The following is a 23,717-nucleotide window of genomic DNA, read 5'->3' as shown; positions in this document are numbered from 1 at the left end:
AGAGCGTGATTGAGACCTGGCTGGCTGAGAAAGGCCACACAGACAGTATTCGGCTAACGAGACGAGAGTCCTTGAGCAATGTAACAGGATGTAAACAAGGCTAACGAGGAGAGAGTCCTTGAGCAAACTAACAGGATGTGTAGGAAGGTAGGAGAATGTAGAAATAAGAAAGATGAATGGCATGGTCTAATCACAAAAAGTACAAAGAAGGGCTGGGGCAACAAGTAGCTGAAGAGCCTATCAGGAGCTCGGGCTTTGCAATGTGTATGAGCTTCATTAGTGCCAACATAAATGCACGCAACCTTCTGATTAAAGTTGAGACTTTCTGATCAATTCTGTGGTCGTGTGTTTGTCTCCCGCCGAGCTCCGACAATGCTTGTGCATTGGGATGGCATGTAGCTCAGGTAGTACCCCTTCCTCCGGGGTGGACCAAGGATTCCCAAGGGATGCAATGTATGGTTGCCCTGTACCAGGAGAAAACAGCCTGGGAAAATGAAGCCTGAAAATCACTCTCCCTGTTGTTTCCCCGGATATCAGAGATAGATGACAAAATCCCTCCTGCATTCTCTATGGCCATACAGCTTGTCTCTCAAGGCAGGGTGTGAGGGCTATCAGGCCTATCGGGAATTTCTCACTGTGCAGTGGAACCTTGGATGTTACGAAGGATTTGGCGGGGAACTATTCAAGGCTGGGAATCCCCAGAGCGGATCTCTGGTGGCATTGCGGTGGGAAGATCTTACGGTCCACTCTCCCATCTCATTGGGGAGGTACCTGTGCACTTGTTCAACTGGCTATACCGTTCACTCTGGCATTTGAGAAGGATCTATCACACATTCGCAAAAGGAACAGAAGGAGCCTAGGGGCCCCATTTGATGATGATACAATATATAAAGACTCAATTGGGGTGCCCAGAGGTGTCCCTGATGAATTTAAGGCTAGAAATCAATTGCTGCAGGATTTGAATCTCTATTCTGGTGGGTGACAATTAACAAAAATGTAGATTGTATAAACTACATCTATTACAATCAGCAGAGATTTATAAACTATACAAAGGAGGCAATAAAGGGAATTGCAGAACAATTGGATGCTACAAGCAGGATGGCCTGGGAGAATAGGATTGCCCTAGACATGATATTAGCTGAAAAAGGGTGTGTGTGTGTGATGTTGGGCACCCAATGCTGTACCTTTATCGCAAATAACACAGCCCCAGCTAGCACAATAACTAGAGCATTACGGGGGCTTACTACTCTTGCCAGTGAATTAGCAGAAAACTCAGGAATAGGTAATTCCCTCACTGGGTGTTTGGAGTCCTGGTTTGGCAAATGGAAAGGGATGATTGTGTCCTTATTTACTTCTTTGACTGTGGCAGCAGGAGTCCTGACGGCCGTCGGTTGCTGTATTATCCCCTGCGTGGGGGGATTGGTGCAGCGATTAACAGAAACTGCACTGCCTCAGCAAACAGCAGTGGAACCACCACCGCACTCGGATAAAATGATGATATTAGACGAAATGGAGAATGAAGAAAATGAAGAAGTTTTTAGAATCGTACCTTTAAAAAAAGAAAAAAGAAAAAAGAAAAAAAGGAATTGCAGAAATCAACACTTTGAAAGAAAAAGAGGGGGGAATTGTGGGAATGGAATGTTGTTTCTGCATTTGACATTAATAAGAGCAGCTGGTTTGAAGAAGTAGAACATCATGCATTTGTATTCTGTAACTTATCCTTAGAAATAGTTGATCTAAGAAGTAAAATACCGTATATGTTAGCGGTATGTTTTAAAACATTATTACTGAATTATGTGATTAATTCTTTCTTGCAAAACTGAATAGTTGTTAAATGGTCCAAACAATGCGAGTATAGCATGTTAGGGATTAGAAAACATACTGTAGAGTTGTTCTGTTAGATAAGAAACTGCCAGCAAGAGAAAAACAGATGTAGCAAACATCAGAGAAGCCAGGGCCTCTACACAAGGCCGGACTGTCTCACTCCGTGAGGAGTTGGGACATGACAGGCAGGCGCCAAGATAGCACAGAAACATAAGCTCTTAGTTGTTTAATTACCCCTAGCATTTGTGCCCTTTACACTGGTCACTGTTCTGGTCATCCCTCTGTCCTCGCACAGAGATAAGCTGGGAAGGAGGACAGAGGGGAGTGTCTTGGAGCCCGCCTGCGGCACCCTGAGGTTCCCACAGAGTGGGACAGCTCTGCTTCGTGCAAAGGCCCTGGCTCCTTGAAAGCGTGTTCAATGTGTTTCACTTCTGCTGGCCTAACGAACCACCTCACAGCGGGTTTCCCAGCTCAGAACACTACACCCACATCGCTTAGGACATCTAGAGCCTACCGCAGCTTTGTGAGAAAGGATTTCTCACGTAACTCGGTAACTGCGTTTCTAAAACACGTTACTAATGTGCGCACGGAACTTCTACTTTTCACATCAGCTGTTTCTAAGGATGCGCCACAGCGCGCTTCTTCAGATCAACCGCCCTTTCCAATACCCGACGCAGAAACGAAGCTTCCGCTCTCCGCGGCGCGTCGCTACGGGTGAGGAGAGCGGCTCGGTACGCCTCACCGCGCCGAGCTCCGTAAGACGCGCGAGGGCAGGCCGGCCGAGGACGGGACCGGCGGCGCGCGCAGCCCCTCGCGGCGCCCGGCAGCCCGCGCCGAGCGGCCCGACGTCCCGCGGCTCAAAGCGCCGCCGCGCGAAGCGCGAACCGGCCGCTCGGCGCCGCGCATGCGCCGCCCCAAGCGCGAACCGGCCGCTCGGCGCCGCGCATGCGCCGCCCCGCCCCGCGCTGTGACGTCGCGCGTCGCCGCGGTCGGCAGGGAGGGCGTTCCGTCGCGTGCGGCGGGGAGCTCCCTTAGCGGCGCGCGAGCGCCGGCCTTCCGCCGTTCCCTCTCGCTCGCTCCCTCTCGCTCGCTCTCTCTCCCGGCCATGGCACGGCGCACGAAGCCCGAGGTGGAGCGGTACGTCGCCTCCGTGCAGGCCGCCGCCTCCTCTCCCAGAGCGGTGAGTGCTGCGGCCCGGCCGGCGCCGCCGGCGGCGCTCCCTCGGCCTTCCCCGGGCCGCGGTGGGGGCCGCTCCCCGCCCGCCCCGTCCCTCCGCCCCTCCCGCGGGTGCCGGGCCCGAGGGCGGGCTCCTCCGGCGGGGAGTCGAAGCCGAGGGAGGCTGCCGGCGGGCGGGCGCGGAGTCGCCTCCTCGGAAACGCGGTTCGCCGCAGCTGCGCGCCTCGGAAAGCCGCTGAGCCCTCGGCGGCTTCGGAAGGAGCCCGGCGGCGGGGCGGAGTTCGGCACCCTCCCGTTCCGTGGGCACGGTCCCCGGGCTTCCGGCCTTCCCTCTCTCGAGGAGCCGGAATAGGGAACGCGTGCCGTTCGGCTTTGGGCTCGTTTGGCCGCTGTGCGGCTGCTGTTGCCGTGGGTGCGACGGCGTTGTGAAACGCCGGCAGGAAGAGAGGGAGAGGCGGGGGGAAATAGCTCTGCTGCCTGCGTTGGTGGCTGGGCAGCCGGGTGATCCCCTGCTCTCTGGAACGACTGGCTGTGGAGCGCGGTCGGTGATGGAAGTAGCTGCTGGTCTTCCTGTTGCGTTGATTTTGGAGAGGAGGGTTGTGCGAGGCTGCCGGCGTTTCTTTTGAAATTCCTTTCCAGCCCCGTTTACGAGGAGGCGGGGCAGGCGAGAGAGGAAGGTGACAGAAGCATGGACAGGAGGAGCTTGATTTGTGGCATTTGTTTTCTTCTGCAACGTAGATAGGTTGCAAGAGAAACAGCTTGTATGTAGCTGACCCCATTCTCCTCTCTTTAGTCGGAAGTGTGCTTGTGAAAAGTAACAAGTGTGAGGACTTGCTTTGCTACTAACCTCAGTTTCGCTTTGGTAGCCTTTGCCAGTTACTGGGAAGAAATGTTATGTTCTTACTCCTGTGTCTTTCAAAAACAAAGCCCAGAGTACAAGGAGTGAACTGGAGCTGATAACTGTGAAGACACTTTCAGAAGTATTATGCACCCCTGGAAAGAAGGGTCTCCCTACTCAATTACTTCAAAAGTACTGTATATTTAAAATGTACCTTTTGGTTTTTTTTCTTCAGAGATCGTTAAAAGGATTCTTTTTTGCTAAGCTGTACTTTGAGATAAAAGAATACGAACTTGCTAAGAGGTAATAAACGTTACGTATGTTGTTCTGTTCTTTAAAGTGTGATGGGAAAGCTAAATGAAGTAGAGTGGAGAAATGAAGACCGTTGTCATGCTGTTTTAAGGTAGCAGCAAATGGGAGAATGTGGTGCCATTTAAATCTTCCTAAAACAGCAACTTAAAGCATGGGTAGTTGCGTGGTGCTGTAAAAACCCATCCGGTAGAAATGTCTTGTATGCCATCGTGTTACGTCCTTCCTACAGTTTCTGTGAGCTACTGCTTTATTTAATGAAGGCCAGTGCTTGCAGGCAAATATGCAACATCTGTACGTGTAGCAATAATGTTGTGCCTTACTTGAAGATCTAGATCAAGCCCCTTGAACTAAATACAGCTAACTGTCCTGTGTGACAGATTAAAGTCCCACGTTAGCTGCAAGGTGTGGGGGGACTTGTAATACTGAGGAATACTGATCCTTCTGGCTTTTCTTTCTTTCTTTATTTACTCTGTAGATATACATCTATTTATCTCAGTGTCCGAGAGAGAGATCCCAAAGCTCACAGATCTACGAGGCTCAGGATAACACGGAAAAAGCTTTTGGGTGTTACAAGGTAAGCACCTCACTCACCTCCCTGATGTCCTGCTTTATTCCTTTGTAAATGGACTTGATCTTTGTGCTTCCTGCTCTGATAGTCTTCTTCCCGCTGCCCTTTGGACTAAGAATATGTGAGCCCTGTAGAATTCTGCAGTAGGGATTATGGTGACAGCAGTAATCCGGCTGCTACTGAAAGACTGGACTGAGAGTGTTTTTCAGTTGCATTGTTTGTTTTCTTGTTAGCGGTGGGCTTTTTGTTTGTTTGTTTCCTCAGAGGTAGAGGGAACGGGGCAAATACAGTTCCGATTAGGTAAGCATATAAATGTGAACTTCACAGTCTGTGTTTCATTATTCGGGCACCGGGGAGGGAGAGGATACACACAAAAGTCTTGTTGCCAGCACAGTGACTGAGTGCCATCAGCCTTTGTGACTTAATTCTGTTTTCCGGAAGCCTCCGTATTAGGTTAGGCTGGAGATACCCCTGGTCTGGCTGTCTGAGTAGAGCAGCAGCGGGTGGTAGAGGAGCTGGTTTTGACATTGTTTCTCTTACGGTGTTCTGAATTCCAGCAGTTGTCTGGGTGTTACAAACCAATGGTGGCCTTTCAAAAGGGAGGCTTTTCTTAAAGCAGTGAGAAAGTATTTATTGATAGTTCTAATTTGACTTGCTGGGTCTGTTTAATGGGGGACATGTTTGACATGTTTTCTTTCTTGTTCTATGTTGACTGCAAGATCAAGTTACTAGTAACCTTTTTTCTTATGTGTATGCATGGGGAAAACCAGCGTTCTGTGGAGCTGAATCCAATGCAGAAAGATCTTGTACTGAAGATTGCAGAGTTACTATGCAGTAACGACATCGCTGATGGAAGAGCAGAGTACTGGGTTGAGAAAGCTGCCAGGCTCTTCCCTGGGAATCCTGCTGCTTACAGATTGAAGGTAAATTCCAGCTTCTGATCTCTGTTCTGTGCCTAGAAGAAACTTCAGTTGCGTCAAGCGATGGGAAAACCATGGTAGTAATATTATCCAAGAGGTCAAGATTAGATAGGTTAAGTATTGTCTCTATTACATGACTACACTGCTTTCTAGTTTTTTTTAATTTGAGTTGAAAACTGTCAAGTGTAGGAGATGCTGTTATTCCCTAATACTGTGTAAATGCTTTCAGTCATACAATCTCACTTTTGTACAGGTTTTAGTTTTCTGGAGCACAACTGCAATGAAATTGAAGTCTTGAGAGGCTTGTGCTTTGGGATTTTTTGTGTGGTTATGTTATTTTATTTTATTTTTTTAGACAAGCTGTTCTGTATTGACGTGTGGCATCTTTGAACCAGATGGTTTGACAGTCTTAACTTAGCATCTAACTTAGCATCTACAAGATGCAAACTCTAAAGCTTTGGGTTTTGGTTTTGTTTTTTTTTTTTTCCCCTCACTTCTAAAATGTTTGTCAAACTCTCTGTAGCACCTACCAGCTTTCCAGAGCAGTTTGAGTAATGTAGTCTGTAATGGCAATGAGAAAACAGTCAGGTAACATAGTTGCTGAAGAGGCTCTCGTAGAGAATGAAATTTCAACGTGTTGCCTTCGTATGTGATAGGAGCAGTTACTGGAGCGTAAAGGCGAAGATGGCTGGAATCAGCTCTTTGATATGACTCAAACCGAGCTCTATGCGAGACCAGACGATCCCTACCTTAACATCAGACTGGTTGCTCTCTACCGTTCAAATAATAGATTAAGAGATGCTGTGCTTCATTGTCAGGAGGCGGAGAGGAAAATACCTGTAGACTCCAGCTTGGAGTGGTGTTTGTGCGTCGTAAAGACATTTGAGGTATTTAATCATGTTTTGATCCTGTCATAATCTCCCATGTCCTTGAAACCGGTGTTATTCTCTTAGTATCGTTACAATGGCAGCTAATTCTCAAGTGGCTTAACTCCTTTAAATGTAATGTCTGCGGAAACAATGATTTATTTAGGATTTTCTTAAGCCTTAAAGAGTTGTTTAGTTTCTAGCTGAGGTACTAAGTTAGATACAGCAGCTCCATCAGGGAGGGAATTGCTGAGGCAAATAGTTCCTGGAATTTTGCTGCTGAAGAATACGTTAACATCTCACCTGGGAAACTGGATTATGTAGCAAGATGTTCTGGAGAAACTCTTGCCTTCATAGAAGGATGGCGGTTCCTCATTCTGTGATGAACTTTATTCTTTAGGAATATCTTGAATCAGTACGAGACTTGGAGGCTGATTAAAAAAAAAAAAAAAAATTGGAGAGCTGTCAAGGAGGATCATCTGCTGGCCTATTCTAGCTTGGTTAAAATGACGCTTGCTTCTAGAGATGTTTGAGAAAGCAGAGGGGCCCTTGAAAGGTACTCTTTTAACTGTTCTGCTTATTTAAAAAAAGAAGAAAAAAAAAGAAAATTGAATATTTTTTCTGGGTCACCGAACTTCTAGCAGGCATCATTTTCAGTGAGTAGCTGTTTTATGGATGGAAGAGGAGTTTCTCTGTACTAACTGCAAAGAGTAAATGTTGCTAGGCTTGATCCGCAAGCTGTGTCTGAGCTAAAGGCCTCAGAGAAGACTCAGTGATAGGGGTCTAGTATAAATCCTGGGAGACCAGGACTTGGTTGAAAATGAATCTTTTCTATGTTTCAGTTTTGATCGTGTGCTTCACTCTGTGAAGCCGTGTGCGAATGGACCTGATGAGCTGTCTCGTACCTTCCTTGAAATGAAAGGACACTTCTACATGCACGCTGGAACTTTCCTGCTGAAAACGGCCCAGAACAACGAGGCACAATGGAGAGATGCATGTGAACTCGCAGCATTGTGTTATCTGAAAAGTTTCCACGTAAGTCACTCTTCAGTTTGTGCCTGTAATTGTTGCAGTTCTTGAATGCTCTCACTGTACGCGCACTGAACGCCTGCATTCCAAAAACTAACTACTGTTTTTAAGGCTGTCTCCTGGCCAAATCTTACCCTTCCATACTTGTTTAAAAGATTTCAAGTATTGTGAAGAAAATCTCATCTGTTTCACTTGTCAGAAGTAAAATGACTCGTAAGGGCTAATGAGTGTGTTTCCTGTAGACTATTCCCTTCTCTGTAGTGCAGCTAAAATAACTAATATTAAGGTTAGTGGTATGGGGGGGAGGGGAATGACCTGAGTAGCTCTCACATACTAATTGCGTAAGCAGCAGAGCTTGATCAAGCTTAATTCTTTGCTTTATGGAATAAAATCAGTTTTCCCTTTTGCACAAGTGCTTGCGTTCAAAACATCGCTTTCTCTTGTGCGCTCTTACAGCTATTTGCAATTGTTCAGTTACTCACCTTGTGTCCTTTTCAGGAAAGAAACAAGCTTGTTTCCTAACTTTTAAGACTAAATGAGGGTGAGTTGTTTTTTGTTGAGAAGAAGCTGTAGCAATTCTTTTCTTTCTTTGCCAGATTCCTAAACCAAAGTCAAAACTAATAAGAGGAGATCGTGCTGGGCAAGATGCGCTGGAAATGTTGGCCTGTGACCGAAAAAGCCAGTCTGGTAATAAAAACTAAGAATTATAAATGTTCCATTTTATGAGCAGTTAATGTCAGAGTTAATGGCTTGTTAAAGAGCACACTTGGCGTCTTGGAACATGCTATCAAACGTTCTGTATTTTGGCTACGTATGAAATACAAAAGAGCGGTTTGATCCTGACACGTAACGGGCTTTTTCTTTTTATCTCCAGGACATTAAGATAGAATTTAACTTTCAGTGTCTCCTAGTCTGCTGGTTTCTGCCTACTAATATACTATTTGTAAGCATTGCTAGTCCCAAGTATAAAAGAAAATATTGCTCCTTTCCTGTCACTTTTGTTCCCTTCTTTGTTCCAACAGGTTTGGTTTGGTGCATTTTTTAAAAAATTTTTATGGTGAAGCCGAGGTAGTTGTTTTCAGTCTTCATTATCCTGTGGGCTCTAGATGAAAACAAAGAAAACACCAGGCATCAGGCTGAATTGTTCCTGAATAGATGAGACTGACAGCTACTTATTTTGAAGACAATTGCAGTGTCATTATAATAAAAATACACAGTAATTCTGGAGAACTGGATTTGAAAATGCCTTGGGACTGCTGTCAGCCCATATGCTAAAAGGGTGACTTAATTATAGGGAGAGTGTAAGTTAGAAAATTGTATTTGTAAATTTGATTTGTAAATATCATAAGGGGAAATCTAGATTCCCAGCCTAAAGCAGCAGGAACAGCCCACTGCATCAAATATTGTAGTCCTTGTTTAAGTTGAGTGTTCTTATGTGACATTACGTTTTTCTAGGTCATATGTTGCTGAACTTAAGCCACGGCAAGGAAGACTTCTTGAGAGATTGTGGAAACTTTTGCAAACAGAAGTGGTTTATTTACATTGTTTGAAAGCCTGTTTGGGAGTGGAGCTTCTAAAGAGAGGTCTTTTCTCAGCACAGATGATATGGGAGATGTCAGTCCCCAAGCACCAGAGCAGGGAGAACTGAGTAAATACGATATTGGTAAGAGATGCTACTTAAACTCAATGTAAGCATGACTCTGTATTAGAGGTTCTTCTACAAGTGCTTCATCTGCAACAAAAGACAAGTATCTGTAATAGCTGCTTGTGGTTGCCCTAATCAGAGGGTGCTTTGCAAGAAGTTTCACTTTCAGCTGTAGCTGAAGGGCAGTATCATCATGCCAGGTTCTGAAGAATTTCTCACATACTTCCTGCTTCCACACTGTTGTCTTCTGGTCTGCTCTGACTCATTTCCAATTGAAGCTGGAAAGTGCTTGTATGCTGGTGAGTGCTGATAGGAAGGCCCACATTATTTATGTGTAATCTATGAACACAGGTGACAGGCATAAAAATGAAATAATTCCAGGATGAATTGTGAACTAATGATATCTTCCCATTTTTTAGGCTTAACTTGATGATGAAGTCTGGCTTTGAATTTGAGTGTAACAGGAGTAGAATGATACCTTTCCTAACGAGGACGCTTCTTGCAACCCTTGTTTTTGCATAGGTGCTGTTTGGATGCACAGTGGTAGTCTCCAGCACCTTGCATGGCTTGGCTTGCAGTGGAATTCCATGTCAGTGTTATTCCCGCTGCGCAGATCATTACAACAACTCTTTCACTTGCCCCAAGAGACATCGAGACTGGAAACAGATGCTCCTGAGTCCATTTGCCTGTTGGACCTTGAAGTAAGCAAGCTTCCTAAGTTCTTAAATGCATTTAAATGCCTGTTTTTTGCTACCTAATACCTTCTGTTTGTTTATTTTCACCAAAACAGGTTGTTTTACTCGGGATGGTGTTCACTAGCAACTTAGAACTGCAAGAGAAGTTTAATACTCAGCGTGGCACACATCAACCTCTGTTCTTACCGTTGCTGCTGTGCAAACAGTTCTGTACTGAGAAGCAAAGATCCTGGTGGGATGCTGTTTGTGCTCTTATGCAGAAAAAAACAAAGTAAGGCTTCTTCAGTTTGGAAATATTGGAACCAACCTTCTAGATGGCTTCTGAATTGATTCCCATAGGTTGCGTAAAACTAGTTCCTTTTGTTTGACGTCCTTTAAATGTTAAATGTTTTTTGCTGTAGGCGTGTGAGATGCTGAAGAACTTTATAAAAATGGGCTTTACATTTCTGACAGTGCATTTGTAAAGAAGAGCTAGCTTAGGACTGAAGCTGCTTGTTATGTTCATCAAACAAATGACGTGTGAACAGATGAAAAAGAGGGAATACTAATTGAGGAATATTTCTTTTGATATTCAGACCAGACTCGGCAACCAAACTGAAGCTTCTTGTACAGCACGGAGTAAGTACTGTGCGAGCCCTGGAGAAACACGGCCTTCAGCCTGCCTTAATTATACATTGGGCAAGAAGTCTGCAAAAAACAGTACGTTAAGATTATCTGTAAATAAGTATCATCTGTTTTTCTCTAATTTTGCAAACTTAATAGACTAAATAAAATCAGATGAGAATGTAGTATTGAGAACTGCTGCTACTAATTTTGATGGGATGTCATGCAAGGCAGTTGCTCTAGTCAAATACTCTTACCTCACTACTCTCAACTGCATCAGAGAAGAATAAGTATGAATAACACTCTATTTAAATATTCTGCGATAGTTTGAATTTCTCTTTCTTCAACAGGGCGTTAGCCTTAACTCCCACGACCAGAAAGAATATATTGGAAGAAGCGTCTACTACTGGAAGAAAATTTTGCTTAGCTTGAGAACTATCAAAAAGCACAGAAGTATTCCCGAACCTGCGTATCCTCTCTTCAGACATTTCCATAGTGTGGACATCCAGGTACTGATGGATTATTCAAAGATGAGAGTAAGAGGGGTTGTATGTCACAGGCTTACATATGAATTGTTAGCTGGTTGGTTTGTTTTTTGTTTCAGTTGGCTTTGTGTGTTGATGGGTTGTGGTTGGTTTTGTTTTTTTTGTTTTTTTTGTCACTGTACTGCTAATACTCAGATTTGGTAGTATCTTTCTGTTGAACTTCTGAGTTTTAAAACTCTGATTGGAAGATACTGAACTGCCTTAGTACCTCCTCCTATTTGACTACTGCATGGGAACTGCTGAGTCACGGCCTGAACCTCTGATTAATCACCTGAGGTGAGCAATGAGGCAGCCGTGGGAGCATAGGTGAAAGCAATTCACCTGTGCTGCAGGAAGGGGGGGAGCCTGGCTCCACCTCTCCTAGACCCATTTAAGAGCTGACTACCAGTGGGGAAGGATCTCTCTCTCTTCAGAAGATCCACTCCACTGGTCTTTCCTGAGCGAGCCCACGACACGGGTGAGCCTTCTATTTATTCTCTTTGTCTCACTGTGCCTAACTCTCTTGCTTATTTCATTGTTGTAACATCTTAATATTATTTGATTATATAATATTCCTTTATATAATTTTCATTGATTATACAACTACTTACTAGATGCTTACAGTCACTGACTGTTCCAAGTGTCCACACTGTGTCATGTGTGACATGTCTTTTGCTTTGGTTGTAGGTCTTCCAGGTTGCAGCCTATGAAGAAGAGGCATGTGTAGTTTTTGCAATGCTGGATGCAGCTGAAGGCAAAATTGATGCTTTACTAGCGTTTGAAGCTATTAAGAAAGTGGTTTCGTACTGGAATCTTGCCATTGTAAGTTTGTAAATTGCATTACCTCAAAATGCTTTTCTATTACTTACATTCTGACTGATTATTCCTAATCCATATGCTGTTACTTAGCTTTATCAAAGAAAGGCAGAAGAGGTTGAGAGTGATGATACGTTACCAGAAGAACGCAAAGCCTATCTTGTTAAAAGAAAGCATTACCTGATGAAGATCACTGACGAAAGCTCCTCTGACCCGTCAGTAGCTGACTAAGTAAAAGAATTGATGCTTGTGTGAGTTGTCGTCTTACGTTAATGTTAACAGACATACGGCTTTCCTGGGGGAACAAAAACAACAAAAAACACCCAGAATTTCTGTGCAGAAAGCCTTGCAAACTGTTCAGCCGTATATCAGAGCACAGCCTCTTGCTCTGAGGAAGAATTGCGATCATGACTTGCATTTCAAATACATTTCTAGCTGCCGGTATCTGTTAAAGCTGTAATGGAAATGATGAATGCAGTGATCCAGGAGCTTGGAGAGAATGGTGAAGAGGGAAGTCTTGCCTCCGGAAATATCTCACCAGCTGCACACGTGGAAGTAAAATATTCAATTCCATCACCCAAGAAGTTCTCTTTCTTGCCAACAAATACCTACCAGGTATATTAGCCGGTTACTCTTCTAGGGAAGTGTTACGTTTGTATAAAAAAATCCAAGTTCAATTAGTTTTTTTCTTTTCTTTCCAGTTTTCCCCTAAGACTGACTCTCAGTGGGCAGAAGATCACAAGTCCTTACTTCAAAAGCTGTGTCAGCAAGTGGAAGCTTTAACGGTAAGCAACTTGAGTCACTATATTCGATGCAGAACAGTTGATCTTTTTATTCTGGTAAGTACTTTGTGACCCAAGCATTGAACTTCACTTACCAGGCTACCTCTTAACTCAGTGAAGAGAACTGCTATAAACACCTGCTTAAACTGAGTTCAAGAGTAAAACTTTGTTGCCTACAAACTCTGATTTGGTACTCAGATATGGGAAGTAATCCTGAGGATTGTGCGTGCAGAAAGTTGTGCTTTCTTCAGCTTAGCTACTTTGTTCTGGGTTTATTTCTAGCTTCAGGGAACAGTCTCAGTTTCGTAAAGCATAGGAAGATCATAGGTTATTGCAGCACTTAACTCATCTTTTTTTTGTGTGTGTCTCAGACCTTGAACATGCTTTTAAATAGCAGAGGAGCGTAGGGATCATTCCTTAGGTTTCCTCCAAATACCGATGTAATACGTTTACATGCTCTTAATTGAAACACTGTCTTTAATAGAATGAAATACGGGAAATGAAACGTAATAGTTCCAGTGTAAATGTATCATCTCACTGCTGGCCTGCTGGAAGCTATGAAACAGATACAGTGTCAGATGGTTATCGGAGAGCACAAAATCTTCATGAAGCTCCTTTAAGGGGTAAGTTGATGCTGAATTTTTAATTGAACACTTAGCTAAACGGAGTAAGACTTCTTAAAATGTTTCTGCAGTGTTCTGAGATGAATGAGTAAAACTGGTCCCCTGGGAAAGTTCACTCAAGTTAGTAATCACAAAAACTGGATATAAACTCTTTTCTTGGTGTTCCTTTTCAGTTGTTACCTCTGGCCCATCTGTTCACTGTAGCCAGTCACCTGCTTGTAACTCACAGTCTCTTCAAAGAACTGCTGCAACCAGTGTAACACCAACAAAGGTGAGGACATACGAATCCGCTCAAGCCATTTCTACTGATGTGTTGAACTGGTTTTGATTCTGTGTGTAGCAGGATATAACTGCGGTTCCCTAGAGAGCGTTTACTAAACTTGAGGTCTGCTGGAGACAGGCAGAAAGTTCCGTAATCAGCTAAGCTTTAGGATATTGGGTTTGGGAGAAACAGCCAGCAAAGCATGTTTTTAACCTGCTAACATATGTCCTCTGCTCGTTGTCTGCAATGTTCTTTTCCCCAAAATAGTATGGGGGCTTGATTTTTTTTTTTTTTTTTTTTTAATTCTAAAGAAAAATGAGTCTATTCAGCTTACGCTTCTCCCCAGTCTGTGTTTTCAGATACCACTCAAGTTTTGAACGTATGATTTTAGTTTAAACTGATTAGAGTTGAAATGTAATTTTACGGTACGCCTTGCTATTAAGAGTACGTGTTGCATGGGCTTTAGCACCCTAATCCCTTTTCCTCCTTTTCCACAAGGAAGTAACGGTGCTTTTTCTTTAGGCACCTGTCTGTGGCATGGATGGACTTGCACCTCAGCAGCGTAGATATGCTCATCAACAAGCAATCCGCACGCCACCTCTGCGAAACACTTGTGCTGCCGTGTTTCCTCAAGACACGTATGGTGCACCTTTGCATTTTGATGCTCCATCTGCTGGAATCATTTTGCCTCGTGGTGGTGGTGATCGCTACAACTACAGCCTTCCACAGGCAAGCACAAATCCACCACTGCCTGAACCAGGCTATTTCACAAAACGTGTGGTTTTAAAACCTCTAGAATCCAGTGTTAGTGTCGCACAGGACAAATTGGGATCTGCCTTTGCTAAAAAGGAAGGCCAGTGGAACTGTGACATCTGTTTAGTAAGAAATGAACCCACTGCCCCAAAATGTGTTACTTGCCAGAATACAAGCAAAACTAATTCAGAAGTATCTCTACAAGAATTTTCCTTGAAACTTGAAGGGAAAACACCAGCATGTACCTCTCAGAATCTTGCAGATGGTGAAGCAAAGCCTGCAGAGGAAGGATGTAATTTTTCAATGTGGATGCCTCTCGGTGGATTTAAATTTGGTATGCAGGAGTCCAGTAAAAATACCGCTAAGAAAGATGATCCATCCAAAGAGCGTAAAACTGATTTGACAAACATGGATGAAAAAGACAAAAATAAACTGCCTTCAAGTAGTGGAGTTACACTCCAGTCTGAAGAAACAGCAGACAGGGACAAGAGTGAGCACACCCGTGAGAAAGGCACGTTGGTAACATCTCATGTTTCTTGTACGAATGCAGCCAAAGCATCTCCTTGTGGTAACAACGCTGTAGCTGTGCTGGAGGAAGCTACCAGGGTGAGAAGCGACCTCGGCCATGGTGGTGATGCTTCTGATGCCACCGTAGAAGCTTTAGAGGTATCAAGCACCTCTGAAACGACAGCAAAAACGGAGGTTTCTGCTCCAAAGTTTGTATTTAGATCTGAATCTGTCAGGAGCGTTTTCAGTAACAAAGAGACATTCCCGTTTGGGAATACTTCAGCCCCCGGCTCCCTCTTTGGATTCAGCTTGAATCGTCCAAGAAAGAGCGATGAAGGAACTTCAGCATCTCGGAAAGCAGAGCAGGAAAAAGCGGGAGTAGCTGAACCCCCCAGAAGCTGTAGTGCTGCTCAGAAACCTTGGGAGAGCGAGGCATCCCAGCCGGCTCCTTCGGCACAGGGTGGGCCCTCCAACTTCTCGTTTAAAATCCTGGAGAAAGGTGAGTGTTAATTGAACCAGTAATTTATTCAAGTGTGCAGCTCATTAGTCAGTCACTTGTTAATGCTGGTCATTGTGTATTACTTCTTCTGTCTTAATAGTATGTTGTTTCTTTCAGTTCTAATGCACGTCTGTGAATCTTCAAATCCTAGACTTTCAACTTGAGTAAATATGAAGTTGTAGTTCTTTGCACGTAAGAACAGAAGCGTGCCTTATGCAGGACTCAGTGCAACTCTGTAGTGAGAAAGGGAGTTGCGGGTAGGATTTTGGAATCTGTCCGAGGCGTCAAGAGTTGATCTTAGTGTTGCTTTTTTTGTAGGGAAGGAGTTTGGTACTGCTAGAACCAGGAGATGCTAATATTGTTTAAACAACGAGGCGTTGTTTAAAATGTCAGGGTGAAGTGCTGACAGTGCATTTTTTGTGTTGAGCTGGCAGTTATTGTGTTCAAGGCCTCGCTCTGACTGGTAACCTACGAGAACAGCAGTTGTGCTTAAGCTTCAACTCGAATTATCCCTTCAACTAGGAGGCATCCTTCTTGTCTGCTTCCATTCCTTTCCAGTAACTTCACATCTGTCGCTTGAGCCTTTGTTTGTCATGGTTTTTCTTCTTGTACTTCCCAGAAGTGTTGTGAAATAAGCTCTATTCAGTCTCTGGTTAATACCATCTGGAGTTCCAAATGCTCAAAGTTCATCGGTAGCACACGCTGCTGCTGACTGCTTTCTGTTTCTTACTTTCTTTTTCAGTCCTTGGTTTTGCTTTTCCTCTGTAGATGATACCCATATGGCTCTTCTCTGTAGCTGTATTTTGTTTGGCGTATGGCCATCAATAATTCTTGTAACAATATGAAAATGCTGACCTGTTCTTGGTCTGAGACTTGAATTTCAAAAGGAAAGTGTATAGTGCTACTAGAACCAGCAGACAACATTTACAATATGTTTACGATATTTAAATTGAGAAAAACTGTCATCTTCCATTTGGCCAGTCACTCTTTCTGAGGCTGTGAGTGTCTGTGTACTAACAAAAGGTGGCACGTATTGAGCTTCCAGAAATATAAGTAAATGTCAAAGGAAGCTAGTATTTGTAGTGGCAGTTGCAAGATTGAAGTCTTCATTATTGCATGGAGGTTCTTTGATAGCAGCAGAAAACCCAAGTGTGATGGATTTACAGTTCCTTGGTTATCCTGAATGAGTGTCTTTTCACATAATGATGTTATTTCAAAAGCTCTACATTTAAGATGTTCTGAATATCGTTAGGTTACTTTATAATGTATGTGCCAAAAATGATCACGGTATTTAGCTGTCTTATCAGCTGTTTTCCACTAATTTTTGTGCTTTGCAGCAGGCCCCCTAGTCAAACGTGAATGTGTTACTGCTTGGGAAACTAAATCTTCTGAGCAGAAGGCTAACGGAGAAACTCCACAGGTCCCTTCTACGTCTGTCTGTGGCTTTAGTAGCAGTGCGGAGGATGCCAGTCCAGAAGGCTCTCAGAAAGAAGTAAAAACTCAAAGAAAAAGTACGAGTCAAGTCTTTATGAAAGTTTAGGCAATAAATTTGCAGTATTATCCTTAGACTATTTTCACTTAGTGAGAAATAAAGCGTCCGGCAGATTAGAAACTACTTGGCTTGTTTGACTGTGTCTCAAGTCTGTTCTGGCACTGGAACTATGGTACTACTAAAAACTTAAGTTTCTCCGGGAGAGAAAGGAAACAGCTTTGCCTCCTAAAGTAGAAACAGCTTTGGCTAGTAGAATTCCTCCTAGCAGGTATGTAAGAGTTAAGTGATTTCAGAGCAGTTTCCAAGGGAAATGGTGCTTGTTTTGGAATCGTACTGCTTCAAAGGTACTTCAGTCTCTTGTTGAGTCAAAGCTGTGTGTGTTTTAAGAGTGATGAAGAATGTCTGAAACCTTCCAACAACAATTCTTGTTTGTTTTTTTGTTTTTCCCCAGTTGTTCACTTCCCTTAATCCCTGTTAGTTAGCTGTTCTGAAACATTAGTAGCACTATAGGAAAGTTGGAGACTGAGAACTTACTATCATGTTTTTACTGTACTGCTGTTGTAAATAAATGAAGAAATTTATCAATTTCTGGAAGGGAGGGAGGGGAGAGAGAAAATGTGGCTTTTTTGGAGGGAGTCATTATTCTTAGTGTCCAGACTTAATGTAGTTTGAAGTTTGTATTTTAGGCTCTTATGGCTTATTTGCTTACTGTTTTATTAATCGTACTGACTTAGTCTCTACAAGTAAGGAAGAATTACATACTCCATCAACCAGTGAAGCAACAGCAACAGTATTTGTGCAGTCAGCTGCCAGCAGCGGAGAAGCAGAATCCACAGAAACTGCTCGCGTGTCAGAGAATTTACCAGGAGGTGGTGATACAGCTTTTTAGGAAGTAGAACAACTTGCTTGAAGAAGCCTGATGTAGCTTTGTAAGGCTTAACTCAGTTGTTCATGTCTGGATTTCGTGTTTAACCTTAGTATGCCTAATAAGAGGAGAAGCTTGCAATGACTGTAGTCTTCTAGTTTGGCTTCCTGTAAAGAATAGAACTTAATTGCAGGTTAGTATAATGACTAAGCAAGACTGATGGAGCACAAAAAAACAGTATGTAGTGTCCTTTATTTGGAACAGTTAATCTGATGAAGTCTGCAAAATGTTGTCTTCCTCTTTCTGCAATATCTTGTCTGCCTTTCCTCATCCGTTAATCATATTACGACGTCTGTTGTTTTCTTTCTTGCCTTGCCTGCTCTTTTTCTCCTTCAGAAATGCTTGTCTGTCACATGTTTCTCCAGTTCTTTCAAGCTTTTCTTTAACTGTGGAAGATGTGTTAATTGAATGATGTTAAAAGGCAGTAATGTGCACATATAAAGTGAGGAGGATACGCAGCTGTGAGGCCTCCATTTATTATTTTCAGTTGATTCTTATTCTGATCAAATGCCAGTATTAAGTTACTTAGCAGCCTTCATAAGGGGAACACCTGGAATGCTAACAGTGCTGGGTTATCACTCAGCACATCATTCAGCAGACCTGAAATTTCACTGGGAAATATGCTGGCACACTTGATAGCTTAAAAATGAATTTCAAAGGCTGAAATCTGTTGGGCTCTCTCCTTTTGAGAAGGCAGGGCTGTTCGGTCACTTCAGTGCATGATGAGTATAGAGCTGTGGGTACAAAGCCACTGAAGAAAGGAAAACATCGAATAACTTTGGATTATGATGTCAGAATTGTAACAGTGTTGTTGGTGACAAGAACTTCCGGGGAAATCACGCGTTACTGTGCTGTGTTTTAGGTGGAGGTAGTCTGGAGAAGAAGATGAAGGAATTCCCTTCAAAGAGAGGGCGAAATTTTACAGTTGGGCCAGAGATGCTGCTCAGTGGAAGGAACGCGGTGTTGGAGAGCTCAGGGTCCTCTTCCATACACAGAAGAAGTGTTACAGGATCCTTATGAGAAGGGACCAAGTTCTTGAGGTGTGTGCAAAGCATGTCATCGCTAAAGAAATTAACTTAGTGCCCTCTGAAACATCAAACAGTGTTTTAATTTGGACAGCTACAGGTGATGCTGGTTAGTCGGTTGAGTGGTTTTTACAGTTCTTTTCAGTATCTTCTGTAGTTTGTTTGGCTTTGTTTTACCCTGGAGATTATACAGAACAAAAGCTGCTGATCTCTGGCTGCAGTGACTAGAGCTAAGGAAATCTCGGATTTGTTTTCAGATGGTGAAGTGAAAGTAGAGCAATTTGGGGTCAGAGCTAAAGTTCAAGAACTGGCCAATTCTTTTGAGAGGAGATTTGAAGAATGCCAGCAAAGCTTGTCAGAGCTGCAGAAGGGCCACCTCTCTCTGGCAGCGGAGCTGTCAAAGGACACCAACCCTGTTGTTGTGTGTTTTGTTTCTGCCAGTGACGAACCTGTAGGACACACAACCACGGAGCTGCTTTCAAATATTGTCCCTCGAACAGCTGAAAATTTCAGGGCCCTGTGCACAGGGGAGAAAGGCTTGTGGGTTCAAGAATACCACATTTCACAGAATAGTTAGTGACTTCGATGTCAGGTAAGCTTAATGTGAAGGCTTTTCATTGAGAGAAAAAACCCATCTGGGCTGCAGCACTCCATGAATCCTGCCTGAAAGTGGGCTTTTCCAGTTCTTGAATGTGGTGAGAGTAGCCGAAATCAGCAGGGCTGCAGTCAGCAGCGATGCCTCAAGCTTTCCCGACACTTCTAGAGACCATCGCATTTTATTCTTGGAAAGCTATGACTTCAGTGGAATGCCACAGACTTGCATGTTAGACTTCGTTTCGTTCATACCTGTTATCTGCCTGATCACTTCTCTTTGGCAGCTGTTTGATCTGTAGGCTCTTCAGAGCCGGGTGTCAGCCTTTGGCAGCAGCAGGAGGCGGAGCTCCCGACGTATTGCAGGCAGCGTTTGCGCTGCTCAGGGCCTTGGCTGCAGCGTGCGTGCAGAGAACAGCGTGAGTGTTTGGCATGGCTGTGCAGCAGAGAATATGAAATGGTAGTTTTCTCACTTCCTCAGTGCCTCCCAGCACAGGACTCTGTGGTAGATCAGAAATTGGTGTGCGTGTTGGATTTGCTGTTTAGCAAGTGCATTCTCCTGCTGTATCTCTGTGTGTCTTTGTATTCTACTGTACTTTGACTGCAGGAGTTTTCTCGCAGGAGGGTCAGGGCCATCCAAACTCAGTTCTGTTGTGCTTTGAGTATGGAGCTCTTTCAAGCCTTGATTCTAGGCCTAGTGGAGTAGAAGCCAACACTGTGCGAACAACAGTTGAAAAGTGTCCTTTTCTAGAAGAGGAGCAAGGCAAAAATGGTGATGTAATTCTAGCGATTCAGTTGCAGGCTTCTTTTAACTTTGTGTAGCATGGCATTTTACATCCTGTTACTGTGTTTCCTACAGGTGAGTTCGTTATTGGTTGCGTTACTAAAGCTATGAACAACCACTGGAAGTGCTTCTGCTGTGATATCTGCCAACAAGTATTGGCAGGAGTTGGATTCGTCAAGAATGACGGCAGGTGGGTCTTCACCCTTCCTTCTATCACTGATAATGATGAAAATGGAATGACAGTTGGGAGGGATGGTTATGGTTCCTAAGGCTTTCCTGCTGAGATGGAGTAACCAAAGTGTCTTTTATGAGAAAAAGGTCTAAGAATGCATCACAAAACTGAGAGTGGATATCTTAAAATGTGTGCATAAAATATTAACTACTTGTCTACTTCGACACCGGATTTCCTGTCAAGTGTGTTTTGTACCTGGTGATGTTTCAGGATGAGTAGGATACACTGTGGTAGACACTTAAAAACAAATCAGATGCAGAAGTTTTGTCATTTTTAAATAGGTTTTTATTTTCCCAACATGGGTTCCCCAATTTGAGTCCAGTTTATCACCTTTTTCACTAATAAATGCGCTCATTTCAGTGGGATCCTTCACGTTTTTTTTTTTTTTTAAGTAAACTGTGTAGCCATTGATTTCATGCTTTTAATGCAATACACGTGGTTATGTAGAGAGTTAGGGCCCGTTTTGCCATCCAGCTTCCAATCTAAATTTCTGAAGAGGCTGAGGGTAAAGCATGGGAGTGGGGCGGGATGAAAGTCTGCAATTTGCAGCACAGGGTGGTACCATAGGAAATAGGAAATCTGAGTGCAAACTTGCTTATAGCAGCAAAATGATTGACATTATTTTTCTAATACAAAGGGCAGAAAATTGGTTGTCTTCAGCTGCTTCAGTCATTATCTTGCCTATGTTCTTTGCTTTTAGTTGAGTTGCACAAAGTGTGTTTTTCTTTTCAGATTTCCTTCATCTCGTTTCATCAGCTTCTGCAGCTGCAGAATACATAGCTGCATGTTTTTACATCCCCCAGTGATGCATGGATGAGGGGGCATTGTAGGATATAACACACGTTACTAGTTGTTTGCTTTTTAGTACAAAGGAAGCTATCATTTCATTATCATGGCAGAGGCTGATTTGAAGAACAACCTGTAGTGTTGTCAGCGGTATTGTCAGCTTATATTTTTCTTTCTCTGATGTTTGATATCACGGGGAAAATGCAGAGGAGTGCATTTTTCTTTCCTTCAATTACATTTAAGTAAATCTAAAAGAAACCTGTGCTAAGAGAGCCAGAATGTAAGCCAGGCATGACTACAGCTTTCTAACCTGTTTGAGACAAGCTCCGTAGCTATTTTCATAGAGATTTGATGCATCCTACTTAGCAGGCTTTTCTCAGAATCAATCAAGCTTGTTTAAAAAAATAATCATATTGAACTGTCGTATTTGATGCTGCTAAAGACATTATTATAGTATAAATCCTGTTACTGAAACAAGTGCTAAAAATTAAATGATCTCTACGGAAGCTCTGAAGTTGAAATTGTTCTATTCATGCTCTCAATTAATGAATTTTTGAACAGGAAGGAATTCACTGCTGATGCTCACGAACCGAAAGGAGAATAATTACATGGTTTACCTGCCGTGACAAAATGGGCGTCCCCATCTGTGGAGCACGTGGAAGACCAGTTGAAGGACGTGTGGTGAATGCTATGGGCAAACAGTGGCACGTGGAGGTAAGCATCAGCTGACACGTTGTCTTTCACAAGTGTAAAGGTTAACGTACTTACCTGGAATATCGCTGATCAGCTTCCATGAAAGGGTTAGAAAAGTGTGCAGCAGTGATCAGCAAATGCATCTCCTAATCCCATTTTCAACCTTGATGTGCCTGATCTTCCACTGAGAAAAGACCTCTGCCTGCGGAGCTAAAATCAGGAGATGTCCCAGGAAGCATTGCGAGGTCCTTGCAGAAGAAAATGTCACCAAGTGAGAAGCAGGATATATGGAAAGGCAGTAAAGTTCTGTGACAAACGTAGTGCTAGTGGGCATTATAACGTTTCTATGGCTTCCAGTTACTTGCCACGTAAGTATCTCTAAAGCAGTTTAGGTGACAGTTCATATTTCAAGTCTCTGTACAAGATTTACTTCTTTATCTTCCATTTAAGTTATAAAGATAAGCAGTCTAGTCCTTTTGTTGTGAAAATATCCTGTAGCATGTACTTTCTTCACAAGATGCAGTGGTGCTGAAAATGTAGTCTTTGTCATTAATAACGTATCAGAATCACTTCAGTGCATTTTTTTTGTAACTTTTGGGTTGAAATGTTAAAGACAGTAAAAGGAATGTTACTTTAGTGATCTAAAAGTACAAAACAATAGTTGTAATTCTTATTTTCAGGATAGCTGGGCTAATCAGAATCTAGTTGCTCTTCAAGCTTAGTGTTGCTTATGTTGAGCTGTTTCAAGCTTTTACAGATGTTTAAATGGGAGCAGCTAATGACACCCAGTTTTCCCCAAGAACATAAAGACGACTTGCCACTCAGGAGTAGTGGTTTAACACAAAGCTTTTGAATGGCGTGGTCTTCCTTACAGCTGCAGTTCTAAGATGACTGTGTGTTAAGATCAGCTGCATCAAGCAGCTCTTTCATCCGGTTGCTGAAGACTAACAAAGACTAAATTTGTCAGAGGACAGCACCTAGCATTTAAAGAAGAGGTATATGTAGTTGTACCGTTTCCCTCCAGACTCCCTTGACTGTGCAGTCCAGCACCATAATGGATAGACCTTTATTCTTTGGAAGCCAGGTGCAAGGTGTTGTGTACACATCTCTGCTTGGATAAATAAAGGAGGATTACATTTGGGAGTTCTGCAAATTTGCAGGTGGATCCTAAATTTGTCAGCGATGAAGGGCAGGTGATTGAAGTATGCTGGCATCCCTGCAGACAATAAATGCCATGACATGATTAGCAATAGTATTGCAGTCAGGATAGAGCAAGAACATACACCAGGCAAGAGTTGTGTGTTGAGTGGATGTACAGATGTTCAGCTGGATGTTTACTAAAAATGCATATGTGACTCTTCATTGCTGGATTTCCAATGCTCAGATGTTCAGGATTAGGGAAGCAGCAAAACAAAACCATATTTGTAGAGGGTGGAGCAGATGTAGAGAAATATTTTCATTTTTAATATCATGAAGACATTTGTAATTAGATGACGCAAGATTCAATTGGAAACCCAAATCAGACTTGCCATCCTTCTCCTTTTATTTCAGTTTAAATAAAACAGGAAAGCTATTGAGATACATTTGAGAAATTACCGTCAATAAAATCATTGCTTGAAAACTTTGTTGTTTCTACTTCCTCCTCAGCTGTTTTGTTTCCCCTGCAGTCATGTGATTGAAGGAGATGGTAAGCAGTTCTCTAGCTGTTTTCTTAGCTTAGTTACGTTTTGATGAAAGTTCTTTCTAAAAGTGGAAGGAAGGTCCTTTGTTGAATCCCTCACTGCTCCCATTAGACCGCAAAGAGGCATTCTCTCTATCAGACATCAGGATAGGTGTGATTAGTCAGAGGCCAAATGGGAAGAAGACCTTACAGCAGCTGTTTTGTGATGATGGAAGATGAAACAGGAGCTAAAGAGAAACCTTTTAGTAATAACCAAAGGCCAGAGA

At 43.1% G+C, this 23,717-nt stretch overlaps 1 protein-coding gene and 1 pseudogene across 2 annotated transcripts; both read left to right on the top strand.

The window, feature by feature from the left end:
- The first annotated feature begins 2,835 nt into the window (after positions 1-2,835).
- Positions 2,836-12,341, top strand: LOC149915153 (ranBP2-like and GRIP domain-containing protein 3; annotated as a pseudogene). Its single transcript, XR_016459546.1, has 16 exons — positions 2,836-3,004; positions 4,074-4,141; positions 4,626-4,724; positions 5,489-5,641; positions 6,295-6,525; positions 6,905-7,060; positions 7,347-7,539; positions 8,130-8,220; positions 8,989-9,196; positions 9,701-9,879; positions 9,969-10,144; positions 10,449-10,572; positions 10,827-10,985; positions 11,688-11,822; positions 11,910-12,067; positions 12,252-12,341. The product of XR_016459546.1 is annotated as a ranBP2-like and GRIP domain-containing protein 3 (transcript).
- A 267-nt stretch (positions 12,342-12,608) lies between these two features.
- Positions 12,609-20,125, top strand: LOC149915152 (uncharacterized). Its single transcript, XM_090123393.1, has 7 exons — positions 12,609-13,221; positions 13,395-13,492; positions 14,006-15,242; positions 16,580-16,753; positions 17,469-17,603; positions 18,522-18,699; positions 18,942-20,125. Exons 1-6 carry the CDS (start codon positions 13,098-13,100, stop codon positions 18,677-18,679), a joined length of 1,926 nt encoding a protein of 641 aa, XP_089979519.1. The 5' UTR covers positions 12,609-13,097; the 3' UTR covers positions 18,680-18,699; positions 18,942-20,125.
- Positions 20,126-23,717: the final 3,592 nt, after the last annotated feature.

Source organism: Phasianus colchicus, chromosome 23 (assembly GCF_987193195.1).
Source record: "Phasianus colchicus chromosome 23, bPhaCol1.hap1.1, whole genome shotgun sequence".
Taxonomy (NCBI): Eukaryota; Metazoa; Chordata; class Aves; order Galliformes; family Phasianidae; genus Phasianus; species Phasianus colchicus.
This window is presented reverse-complemented; position numbering and strand designations above follow the sequence as displayed.

Bases quoted from the DNA above. Each gene is read 5' to 3' on its own strand.
- LOC149915152 (XM_090123393.1), top strand. From the start codon at position 13,098: ATGAAACGTAATAGTTCCAGTGTAAATGTATCATCTCACTGCTGGCCT. The intron at 16,754-17,468 runs GTACGAGTCAAG...GTACTGACTTAG, and splicing joins AGTAAAAACTCAAAGAAAAA to TCTCTACAAGTAAGGAAGAA. The intron at 17,604-18,521 runs GTGGTGATACAG...GCTGTGTTTTAG, and splicing joins GTCAGAGAATTTACCAGGAG to GTGGAGGTAGTCTGGAGAAG.